Source organism: Pteronotus mesoamericanus, unplaced genomic scaffold (assembly GCF_021234165.1).
Source record: "Pteronotus mesoamericanus isolate MK-2021 breed Mesoamerican mustached bat unplaced genomic scaffold, CSHL_Meso_final contig_82, whole genome shotgun sequence".
Classification (NCBI taxonomy): Eukaryota; Metazoa; Chordata; class Mammalia; order Chiroptera; family Mormoopidae; genus Pteronotus; species Pteronotus mesoamericanus.
In genome coordinates, this window is record NW_026555265.1 from 29,855,457 (window position 1) to 29,868,914 (window position 13,458).

The window sequence follows — 13,458 nt, forward strand, 5'->3', positions numbered from 1 at the left end:
GATAGGGCTAAGAAAGATAGAGAAGAATCAAGTATATTATTGGATATCTAAACTGAAGTAACCACACAGGGTAGGGCCATTCCTTAAGTGGATGCGGATTATAGTCAGAAGAGCAAGATATAGAAAGAAGGTAAATTCTATTTTAGACACAGAGTTTGAAGTAAATTTGGAATGTCCAAGTACTAATGCCCAGTGATTGTTAGATTCGTGAGCCTATATTCGTAGCTTTCCAGTTTTTATTTTTTTAAACCAAGAACATGTACTACTTTTCTCAGTCAAGAGAAAAATGGATGTTATGCAGTTGTTTTTTGTTGTTTTTTGTTTTTTTTAATTTAGAAAAAGAAGAGAGACTTTAGAGTAGCCTGCAAAATGCCAACCAGTAATCTAGAAATCTTACTGCTTACAGCTCTGTAGACGTGTTAATGAGCCTGCCCTGACCTCAGAGAAAAATCTATCCCTATCCCATGCGGTCAGTGTAGAAGTCAGAAAAATCTTTTCTAAGATTGGAAGTAAGCCTTAGTTAAGCTTTCTTTCCTGGGATTCTACCCAGTTGTTTTTTTTAATCTGCTTGTTCTTTAGGTGAGTTGGCGAAGGAAGTGAGAGCAGGTAGGGGATATAACCTTCCAAATAGGAGGAAGCCCAAGGCTATTCTATTTCTGTAACATCATAGGAGGACAGCATAACATAATCAAAAGAACCAGCACAAGAGAGGAGGTTAAATAAATTGTTCCCATCCTGTTTCACAGGAGTAAGTGTTGATCCTCCCCTAAGTGTTATAGTGTATATTCACTGGCATTATAAACCTGCACACCTCCCCGATTTTATTATTTTTAGCTAATATGAAGAAATTTAGAACTATTGACTTAATAATAAAACCTTCTGGACCATATCCTCTGGCTAGACTTCTGGGAATAAGTTGGTCAGAGACTTAATTTGGCAAAGTCCTAATCTTGGTATTCAAAAACACCAAGGTAGTCCTGGCTTTTAAAGCCAGGATATGTATGATACTACAACCATATCAGCTTAATAGCAAGACATTTTGTGAGTAGGAGTTTCAAAATTGTGTTTCCATATTTTCTGATAGTAGCTCGCTCTTGTCTCTACTGAACATCATTTTGACTGTATAGGGCTTTTCTCCCGTAAATTTTTCCACTTTTATTCAAAACACAAATCCCTCTACATTCTATCTTTAGTGTTAGTCTTTCCAACTGTGCTGCTAGAGAGGTGGGCAGAGACTGGCTCATACCTGTGTCTCCAACACTTGCTAGTCTCAGTCCCTTAGTATTTATGTTTGCAAAAACAAATAAAGGATGAATAAATCCACAGAACTTCTATCTGATATCTAGCCATTTCTTTCATTTTTAAAAATTCTTTTAGAGATGCATCATCTTGCTGAACTCTACAAGAGAAGAAACAATGAGGCATATTGTCTAAAACTGTTTACCTTATAGTTCATTGGTTACTCCTATGTACAATGAGATGGAGAGAAATCAGTGAATACATTCATAGGGTAAAACCATCAAATATTTACTTGTGGATTCTGCTTTGACAGTGTGCAGAAAAAAGAGAATTGAAGTCTGCTTAACTGAGAAAAGTGTAATGGAAAATAATTATGAAAGAAACGTACTTGACAAGTATGCTACATATATAGTAGTAGGAGTAAAATGGATTGGTGTTAAAATTAAAGCTTCAGGTTCTGAAATCATTTTGTAAAGATCTTATTCCTTTGACAAATATTGTGTTGAAATAGGTAAAGCTTTGATATTTTTTCTACTGGCATTTATCTTCTTAAATTATTTTTATTTATTATTTATTGTTGACACTATTTCAGATGCCCCATTCCCCCACTCTTTGCCCACCTCTACCCAGCCCTGTGCCCCGCCCCCACCAGCCCCAAGCCTTCACCATATTGTTGTCTGTGTCCATGGGGTATACATATATGTTCTTTGGCTAATCTCTTACAGTCAAATACCCCCCCCGCCCCCACCCCCGCTTCCTCTCCTCCCCTTCGCCTATCCCCTGAGATCTGTCAGTCTGCTCCATGTGTCCGTGCCTCTGGTCCTATTTTGTTTGTCAGTTTATTTTGTTCATTAGAGTCTACATATAAATGAAATCATATGGTATTTGCCTTTGTCTTATTGGCTTATTTCGCTTAGCATAATCATCGCCAGGTCCACCCATGCTGTTGCAAAGGGTAAGAGTTCCTTCCTTTTGATAGCCACGTGGTATTCCATTGTGTAAATGTACCACAGCTTTTTAATCCACTCATCTACTGATGGGCACTTGGGCTGTTTCCAGATCTTGGCTAATGTAAATAATGCTTCTAAGAAAATAGGGGTGCATATATTCTTTCTGATTGGTGACCCAGAAGGGGAATCATTGGGTCAGATATCAGTTCCATTTTTAACATTTTGAGGAAACACCACACTGTTTTCCATACTGGCTGCACCAGACTGCATTCCCACCAGCAGTGTGCTAGGGTTCCCTCTTATCCACATCCTCACCAGTACTTCTTGTTTATTGATTTATTGATGACAGCCATTCTGGCAGGTATGAGGTGATACCTCACTATAGTTTTAATTTTCATCTCTCTGATGATTAGTGATGTTGAGCATTTTTTCATATCCATTGGCCATCTCTATGTCTTCTTTGGTCTGTTTAGGTCCTTTGCTCATTTTTTAAATTGGATTGTTTGTCTTCCTGGTGTTGAGTCATATAAGTTCTTTCTATATTTTGGAGATTAAACCCTTGTCCAATGTGTCATTGGCAAATATGTTCTTCCATACTGTGTGTTCCCTTTTCATTTTGTTGATGGTTTCTTTTGCTGTGCAGAAGCTTTTTAAATTTTATATAGTCCCATTTGTTTAATTTTTCCTTTGTTTCCCTTGCCCAAACTGGTATTTTGGCAAAATAATTCTTGTATATCATAACCTCAGAAATATTTTCACTTTCTCTGTATTTTTTAAAATAATTTTTTGGAGAAGGAAACACCTTACTTCAGTTCTTTTGTTGAGGTTTTATAATCATTTTGAAGAGACACAAGAGCCTGGGTTATTTCAAGCTTAAAATACTATATAATAAATTAACTTGAAACATGTTCAAACAAGCTCAAGGGACCAAAAGCAAGCCTCCAAAAGATAGGACTGTCAACATCAATAAGTTCTATATTTCAGGAAAGGTTAGTGACACATGGAACATGTAAAAGAGTGTACTCCACATCAGTGTGCATTAATAGTTACTCCATACCGCAGTGTCCGATCATAAAGATCTTACATTCTGAGCATCTTGCAGTCTTCTGCTGTCAGGAGCAGGCATATAAGTGCCTTCAAAATCAGTGATAGGAATAACACTTTGAAACTAGCTCTGAAAGCATATCAGGATTAGTGAGGCTTTCATGTTCACTGAAAGCTGATTTTGTAGAGTGTCCTAATATTGATACATACTAAGTAGAATTATAAGCATGCTGTGCTTGGAGTAGTTTATATTTTCCCAGTTAAAATATTAGGTCATAGAAAATTTAGCTTTCAAGAACTGTAGAGGGCAATCTAATTTTTTAATAAATGATGAAATTGAGGACCAGAGAGATTGATTCATTCATCTATTCAGCAATATTCATTGAAAAGTAACTTGCCCAATTAGTAGCACAGCCAGTACCATGACCTGTTCCCTTGACTGATTCCTGTGCTCTTTCTGATGAATCAGATTTTGTATTTATTTCTTTGTGTAGGAATCTGTGCCCAAGTCTTGCATACACCTTAATTCTTGCTTCAGGGTGTGTTTTACAGATTAAAACTATAACAATTGCACTTCTCTATTGGCCATATTATTTCATTACTTATTTAAAAATGTTAATGGAAGGATCTTTCATTAGCATGGCAGCCACCAATGAATTTTTTAATTTGATTATGTTCTTACTTGAGGTTTTACAGTATTTATGATTAGCTTCCTCCTCAGATAAAACTCTGATTGCTAATTTAAGAAACATTTATTATCTAAGTTTTTAAAAAATGTATAAAATATAATTGTTTATTAAATAGATAACCAGTTACATAATTTAAATATTCATTTTTTCAACAGTTACATAAGGGATATATTAAATAGTTCAGTAAGTACATGATTCTAGTTATTTTTAAAAATCAAATATGTGTCATTTATAGGTATTTGTGCATTTTTATAATTTTGGACTGGGAATCACTTTAGAAATTGTTTAATCCATATTGTGAAAACAATTTCCTTTGTTTTCACACCAGAAAATTAAGCTCCAGTGGGGTTGAGGTTTCTAGAAGCAGAACAAGGACCTGGGTCTTCCTCTCAATCCAGCATTCTCTCCAGTATTCCCTAATCTGTTATATGAAATAATGTAATAACCATGTGTTAGCAATAATGTATATGTCAGAAAAGTAGGTATAAATAAATGGTTCTTTTTTAAAAGATTTATTTATTTTTTTTATTTTAGAGAAGGGAAGGGAAGGAGAAAGAGAGGGAAACATCAATGTGTGGTTTCACTCGCGTGCCCCCTACTGGAGACCTGGTCTGCAACCCAGGCATGTGTACCCTGCACTGGGGATAGAACTGGTGACCCTTAGGTTCACAGGCCAGTGCTCAATCCACTGAGCCACACCAGCCAGGGCAATAAGTGTTTTATTTATACTCCTAGCTTAAATGCTTCATAGTCGGGCTCATAGTCCAACTTTTTAAAACCTTCTAAAAACTGCCTTATTAGAGAGAGGGTGGAAGTAGAAATTTTATTGCGGTTATCTGAGTGATAGCACTATGATGAAGGCCTGTAGGAGTGGCAAGGAAGGAGCAGATCAGGAGATGTTTAAAAAGAATGACATTACATTAGGATCAACAGAAGAAGATGAGTTTTATATCTGATTCCAAACACAGATATAGATACAAATAATACCTAAAACCAGGAGATTCCAGACTTTTGATATCTTACCCATCTAGGGTTTTTTTTTTTGTAAATAGTTTGAGCACATATTCCCAATATGTGTATATTTATTATTTATAATAAATAATATATAGTACTAATACTATACATTATGAAAAAATACATTTTAAAAGGATAAAAATAAAATATTTAACAATGTAAAAACTTTAATGACACCAGTGTGACTGAATATGCTTTATTTTTGAAAAATTGTTAACACTTGGTCATATAATAACTTGAAGTCTGATTTTAAGCTTAGTTTACTTTGACACTTGGTTTTAATAGCTATCAAATAGGTGAAAAAGATACCTTTGGTTGATCCACATGGAAAAAATTTCATTTATAATTATGATCCTCAGTTTTAAATGCCTTTCACCAAATTTTTAGGGTTTTGTTGAAATTTGAGTAATAATTTTTATTGTTCCTGGTCAGTGTTTTCTTGAATACTAACCATTTTTAACAAATAAATTGAAAATGATCCAGTTGAAAGATTTTTCAATAGAGAATTTTAGTTTAGGTTTTCTAATGGCATAGATAAAAGCTTTATAGGTGACACTGATTTTTTTTTTTTAAAGATTTTATTTCTTTTTAGGGAACAGGGAAGGGAGGGAGAAAGTGAGGGAAAGAAACACTGATGTGAGAGGAAAACATTGATCAGTTGCCATTCATACATGCCCCGACTACCAGAGACCAAACCTGCAGCCTAGGCATGTGCCCTGAGCAGGAATCGAAACACCAACCCTTCACTTTGCAGAAGGGCACTCAGCCACCTGAGCCACACCAGTCAGGACTGCAGATAACATTGATTTTTGGCAATAGTCACATAATGACGCAAACACTTCTAAACATTCATTTAAATGATTTTCTTCATAAGAACTTCCTTTTGAAAAGCAGTAACTATTTCATTGTTATTCTGTCTTCATTTTATATGTGCAAAACTCAAGAGTGTTTATTTTTTCTTGGGTGAATACTCCTCAGGAACTTAACCACAGAAAACAACAGCAAGTTTGTGATAATTTTCTTTTTGTAAAGAAAACTGCATCACATCTTTTCATTTCACAACTTTTGAAGTGCTTTGTCATAAGATAACTAGTGAAAGTGATAATAAAAGATAATCATGATCGTTCTCATCTCAATTCAAAGTATTATAAATATTTTAGTGTATTTTGAAGCCTCTGTTTTTATAAAATTAACCAAATTAAAGACTTTTTATGTTTTTGCTTTACTTTGTTACAGTAACTTGCTTATGAGTGAACTGTGGTATTCTATAATTTTACACTGAAACCCATATTTTGTTAAAATAAGACAGATATTACATAGTGCTTCCACTTATGCATATTTCCATAAAACCCTGTTTTTATTTAAAAAGTTATTATTGAGAATATATCTTCTTTGGTTCGCCTTTCCTTTCCTGATTCTGTGTGAAGAAGCTTTTAACTACCTAGGAAGTAAGATGTTAACACTAAATAAAGGAAAGTCTTTCTCTTTTATGATAAATACCATAAAAGTGGACTGGTAGAGATTTTCAATTCTGCAGGAGAAGGAATTAAATTTATTATTGATTGAGGCAGCTAGTGGAGGCTTCTCAGGGTAAAATGAGACTGTGAAAAAGACAGGAAAGGATTTAATTAGGTTTACAGGAAGGTTTAGATAAGTTTAAAGAAAGGTTTAGATAGGTTTACATGAAATTGCAGGAAAAAGACCATGACATGAGAAAAAGCAAAGGCAAGAAAGTAGAAGATGAATTTGAGCGATGTGGAAGGGACCTGACTACAGAAAAGACTTCATGATGTGTAACAGCTGAATGAGTAGGTAGGTAAATCCAGAGGCCCTTAAATGTGAAGTTGGAGCGTTAAGACTTTCATCCTGTGGTAAGCTGGCAAAGGATTCAGATCAAGTGTGCAGAATGGCTACAACTCTGATCTGCAGCTTCACAGCCATGTTCTGCTGGCCAATTAAAGTTCAGCAAAGTGGCAACAAGCTCAGGGGGAAAAAATCTTGTAAAAGAAAACATTAAGCCCATGCCACATTGATTCCAAAACAAGATTGAGGCAATGACAATGACATAAGGTTGAGTGGAAATTTCTGAGGGAATTACACATAGTGGGCAAAAGTAGGTTTACAATTTTGAGTGTAAGATACAGTTTATTCTTGTATTACTTAATAATTATTGTCTTTTTCTATATGAACAACTATATACCTACTTTTGCCTACCCCTCTATTTAGCATAGTGCAGTGGGTATCAATGACAGCAGACAGGTAAGTTAGTAAAGGCTTAAGTTAATATACAGGTCCAAATCTTTAATTAAATAAACATGCTTAAAAAGAATAAAGACCACAGTATGTATATATATATACTCTAAGAAAGATAAGCTGTGAATTCTACAGTGATTTCAGTGTTTCCTTTTTTACTTTGAAGGCTTTTAGATCTAGTATCATACAAAAAATCCACTATACTATTTAAGGAAGGTGGAGCCAAAAGATACCAACTTATTTGTTCTCTTTAATCCTGTACCTTTTTAAATAGAACAAAATGAAATGTTTATTTAATCTTTATTTCCTTTCCAAAGCTATTTCTCATAAAAGTGGTCTCCAAACTATGGTGTACTTGACTCAAGAACTGTACACACACACAAAACAAAATTCATATGTATAATTTTTATCTTAGAAAAATGAACTTAGGCTAACTTACTAATTTTTAATGGAAATATTGATGGGAATATAAAATATAACTTATAGTATGAATATTTATGAAAGTACACACTAACTGTAGGAGTGGCAATCAAAAAAGTATGCCAAAATTGACTGGAGTAAGACTTGTTAGATTAACAGATAGATCATCAGAGCTTTCCACTAGAAATTTTGAGTCAGTAGGTTTGAACTGGGGCCTGGGATTTATTATTTAACAAAACCTCCACGTGTTTCTTATTTTCAGCCAAGTTTAGGAAATTAGCAATAGACCTGTTTCACCATATCTTGACTTCGCCCTAAGTCCAGTTCTAGGTCTCTCAGTGTTAATGGGTATATGATTGGTGACTCCCTTACCCTAACACAGCTAGAAAGGTGGGATGTCTGAGTACTCAGCAGCATTGCTAAAGCTCACCAGTGATTCAAGGGCTAGTCTCCAGCTCACCTTATTTCTTGTGTTTTGATTGGAACAAAAGCCAGCTTGAATTTTAGGGGCACCGATATGTGTGTCTAGTGTAATGAAGGAGTTTGTTTACCTTGAGGTTTGAAATTGAAGATTGTTTTTAACCATGAAGCTGTTGCCACAGATCATTATTATGTTCCATGTGATGTGTTTAAAAAAAAAGCACAGCTGATCAATAACTTTAAACCTTATTTTTTAGATGCTATAACATGCTGACACATGGAAATGTAGAAATTAATCTTATGTTAAGGCACTTGGGTATCCTAAAATAAAATACTCAAAATGTTAAAATATAATAGAAGAAATAGTAGCTATCATTTTTTAGGTGCTTACTGGTATGCCAGGCACTGTACTAAACACTTTTCAATACTGTTTATTATTTAATCCTCACAACAATCCTATGAAGATGGTGTTTTTAGTATTTTTTTTTTTTTGCAGAGGAGTTAACTGAAGGAGCACAGAGAGGTTAAGTAACTTGCCCATTGTTTATAGGATTTTTGATTTGTTTGTTTTTGCTTGCTGCTTCCTCTTTTTAATTTGGAAAGTTCTAAATGACTTTTAGATGATACTTATTTTCATGTTTTAAGTTAAGGATCCTTTGACTTCTTTGACCAAATGATTCCTTCTTGAAATTTGGTTTCTTCTATTGCCTTGCTCTCTTATAAAACAAAACCTCTTGTATATTTTAACAGTGAATATGAAGTGACATATAGATACCACTTTGCAATGTTCAAATGATGAAAGAATATGACAATTTAATAAAAACCAAGTGTTTATTGTCACTTGGAGTATGTAGCTTGATGATTTATCTGATAAGTAAAATTTGTGACTATATACATGGGTGGGGAAAAGTAGGTTTATAGTTATGATACAAATAATACAATAATAATAACAAAAACTGTGTTTTGTGTACTCACAACTGTAAACCTACTTTTGCCCACCCCTATATATTGCTTTATCCTGAAGTTTTGCATATAACTGTTACTAATTTTTATGCCTGAGGACTTTTTTTTTGAGCACAGAAAGAAATTCTGGCAATTGTTTGTTTTAATTGATGTGCAATTTATTCAAATTTTTAAAATTGCCAATTTTAATATCTAGTTTTTTCTTAAAGATTTAAGCTCAATATATGCATTTATAAAAATAAATTTATTAACTTCACTAGGATCTCAGTTAATCTTTTTAAATTACCAAATTAAATACCCTGAAACATTTTAAAACACAACACTGAACAAAGTAATGAATCAAAAAGCATAATCAAACAATCGAATCTTAAAAATCTAAATCTAATAAATCAAATTTATAAATTCAGTAAACTAAGTTCTCCTAAATATTAAATATTGTTTACAGACTTCTGTTACATAATTCATATTATAATCACAAGTCTAAGATATCAGGCTCTCTAAAAATATTTCAAATACCTTTTTTTAAAAAATCCCAGAATATGCATAAACAAATTATCAGTTAATGCCCAACTTATCAATACATTTTTATCTTAAACCTAATGCAGAGTCTTCATATTATAGGTTGTATTCACCCTTCAGCCTGCCATTTCTTCATCTCAAGACTACAAGTATACTTATACAACAAAGTGGAATAGAATTTTCATCTCTCAGCCATCTACTACAACTAAGATTATACATTTGGGATTGGGGCAGGGCACGTAGGTCTTCCTGTCAACCAGAGTCTGCATTGGACCCCACTATCCCCTTCTCATTGTCAGGGCTTTTGCCTGCTCTGTTAATAGAAATTTATGAGCCCTCACATAAATTTAAGTGAGCATTTAAGTTGTACATTTTTGCAACCTGGTTCTTTTCCTAGAAATGATGCATCCCTTAAGTTTTTTTCTTATGTTTTTGCAATGTGATTCTCTTCCTAGCAACGATGCATCCCTTAAGTTTTTTTTCCTTAAGTTACACTTCATCCCTATTATAATGGGATTTCCTAAGTCTAATTATGTATAAACTGTGTAACCTTTGGCATTAAAGTCAATTTGTTTACTAATGGGGTTTTGACGCCCTACTTAGGTTACTCAGCAATCCTTTCTCTTTAATATTAATAGCTGCCTCATTGGCCATCAGTCATTTTATTGACAAGGATGATCAAGTTTAGTTTTTAACCCCTTTAAATTCATAAAGCCAAAATGATTTTTCTCTCCTAGGAATGCCAGAATCACCTCCGCAGATATGGAAATGTGAATCTGGAACTGGTGACTCGAATCATTAGAGATGGTGGCCCATGGGAAGATCCAGTGTTGCAAGCTGTTCTTAAAGCCCAGCCAGCATCTCAGGAGATAGGTACTTCAGGAGACTCAAAATCAAAACCACCATTTGTGAGACGCAAACACAATTTCACTTTCTAATTAGAGCAGAAATACTGATTTTTCTTTATTTATAATATTGAGTAAGAATTATGTGTTTTCACATGAAGTGTGTTTAATTTGTTGTATTAACCTGCCCTTAAGAGTGACTTTTGGCACTAGACTGAGGTACATTTATTTCTAGTAATTTCTCTTTCTAATGGGAATTCAGAGTATTAACACATTTACTGTCCAGATGTTACAGAGAGTTCATTTGTTTTTGTCTCTTCAGTTATATTTTAAAAACCTATTTAAGTAGGAACACCCTTTTAAAATAAAGCAAAACTAATCTCCCTGCTGAAGCACATGAGATCTCCCTCATACAGGAAACTAAGGGATGGAACTCGTCCAATTTTTGTCACCACTACTGTATATACCTAGCCCAGTGTTCGGTATAGGTATGTTGATTGACCACATGATGAATGAGCCACTAAATAAGTAAATTACAATTATAAACACTGTAGAGCAGTATTTCCCAAACTTTATTCATTAATAGAAGTTAAATTTTCTCTTATCCCCTTTCTACCTGCATACTTCATTGACATCACCTCCTGTCAAACCTAGATGCACAGTGGTTCCTGTGGGCCAAAATTTTGTTTTGAAGGAGGCTCTGTCATCTGCTTCTAGTAAATTACTAAAAAAAAAAAATATACACACACACACGCATAAAAATATATATTATATATGTTATATATATATATTATTTGCCTTATTGTTCCTAAGCCACAGAACATTTTTGATCACCAAAACTTAGAAAGTAAGCTTAGCAGTAGTGAATAAACACACAATTGTGGAAAACATTTGAAAGCATGGAGAGAGCCTCTGGAGTGCATATAAGATGGTCAAAGGGAAAAGACAAGAACCCTCAGCTCTGGAACCATCATTCAGACCTTGATTTGGTAACAAAGACACTTAACACCACAGATGGTACTGAGCAGGTTAGGCTCTTCCAGGGTAAGTGGCGGGGTGGACTGTGAGTAGAGTTTAGTGGGGAAGGAGCTATTGTTCTTGGGCTTAAGAGCAAGCCAGACCAGATACAAGTGTGGAGGCCTAAGTCAGAGATGTGACAGATGAAAAGGCCAGCAGAAGTAGTGCAAAGTGGTGGGGTAAGATAGGAGGTAGGACAAGACTAGGAGGAAAGGGCTAAGGTATATATGTGACAGTGGTATAGTGGTATATTCCCAAGGGATACAAAGGAGACTGGGGAAGGAATAAAAGAATTGAAGACAGAGGCAGCTGGAACTGAGAAGGAGAGTTGGATTATTGAGGAAAGGTATAAAGAGTCAATACAGGTAAGACAAGGGTGACTGAAGGAAACTATGAGGAGACTGGGGATCGAGGCTAGAGGGGACAACGCTTAGACAAAGACCTTCAAAAACAGCGAAAACAGGAGAAGAAAGTTTGGGCTTTTGGAGGACCTTTAGGCTTCTCTGAGTAGGAGCTAGAGCAAACATACCTGGTTGCTGTGAGGGCTGATGGCCTTAATATAGGTATGTATAGTTCTTCATATATAGATAGCTCTTTCGTACTTAGACTGACATACTTCACTCTGGGAAAAGCTGCTCTAGAGCTTCATTAATATGGATGACTCTTCTCTAGTTGGTGATCATTAGGGTGAAGGCTAAAGTTTATATTTGCATTAACTGTACAACTCAGTGTCTGTTTATCATACACTGGAAACAGAATTCCAAGGAAAATGTTGAAGCCCAAATAAAACGTCACTGATAAGCATTTTAGAAGCTAGTGATTAAACATACATAACTAATTAAAAGATTTTGGGTCCAAAATCATGAAATACGGGTTCCAGATCCTGCTTTGCCACTTAATTTTTGTCCTTGGGCAAGTCATTTGACCTCTCTAAGACTCAGTTTTGTGATCTGTAAAACAAATACTATGACACCTGTCATAAGGTTGTTGTTAGGTCTAAAACTTATGTAGACAGAGGTGTTTATAGTAATTATTCTTACTAATACATGAACATATATTAATAAGCAGTCCTTTTGGCTTAATCTTTTGTTGAAAAGGAATAAAATACATTTTATGATTTAACTTTTTCGTAACTCAGATTTATTTCTCTATAATTAATCTGAATTAATGTTTTTTTAATGACAGACTGGGATTCAGCCTTTTCATCTTAACAATAATGAAAATATTGAGCACTAATAAGATGAAGTATACAATCTTAGGTCTAGAAATTCCAGACCCCATGTTATTTGAAACATTTTAATGTATTAGTGAACTGAAGAAAGAATATTTCAGAGTTTTTATTTTGCTTTATACTTTTAGACTGAAAAGATGTTGACAGATAATTCTTGAATGCTGTGTTGTGGTCACTCTTCTTTCCATTTTTCCAATCATATAATTTCTTTTCACAAACTCCAGCTAAGAAAATGCTATTTAAGTAACTAGTTAATCTAATTAGGTGTCATTTGTTGGTGATAAAGTTTCAAACAATAATCAAGAGTTTGAGAGAATATTTCCTTGAGAGTAATACAAATCTGTTTTCTTTTTAATGTAGTGAACAAATACTTAAGTTCTGAAAATCCACTGTTCTTTGAACTACGTGCCAGATATCTAATTGCTTGTGAACGCATACCTGAAGCAATGGCTCTTATTAAATCTTGTATAAATCACCCAGAAATCAGCAAAGACTTGTATTTCCACCAGGCACTCTTCACATGTCTATTTATGTCGCCTGTAGAAGATCAGCTATTCCGGGAGGTACTGTTTAAGATTTTGTTTGCCTATCATTATTTTAACCTTACAATAAAAAAAAAGTGTTGCCCATTCTTGTTAAATTCCTTTTATAGGAGTACCAAAGATTTTTAGATTACGTTATCTAGATGTGTTCTCTTTGGCACCATTTTTTAATAAGCTCATGTTGAATTAGACAAAATATGGTATTAACAAGCTATGAAATTAACAAAACATTCATTAATAAGCATTATTTATGTTGTTTTTCTGGTGTTACAGAGGTCAAATAAAAACTTTGAAGCCTTATGATTCGTCTTT

The 13,458-nt window shown here is 34.2% G+C and overlaps 1 protein-coding gene and 1 long non-coding RNA gene across 2 annotated transcripts in view; one reads left to right on the plus strand and one right to left on the minus strand.

Annotated features, from left to right (window-relative positions):
* The window catches only part of ZNF654 (zinc finger protein 654), an 83,191-nt gene that overhangs the window by 55,417 nt on the left and 14,316 nt on the right, over positions 1-13,458 (plus strand). The window contains exons 4-5 of the mRNA XM_054585239.1: positions 10,249-10,384; positions 12,965-13,167. Coding sequence (XP_054441214.1) covers positions 10,249-10,384; positions 12,965-13,167 — 339 coding nt within the window. The remainder of the gene's footprint in view (positions 1-10,248; positions 10,385-12,964; positions 13,168-13,458) is intronic.
* The window catches only part of LOC129079954 (uncharacterized), a 36,072-nt gene that overhangs the window by 1,680 nt on the left and 20,934 nt on the right, over positions 1-13,458 (minus strand). The gene's annotated exons all lie outside the window — the stretch shown is intronic.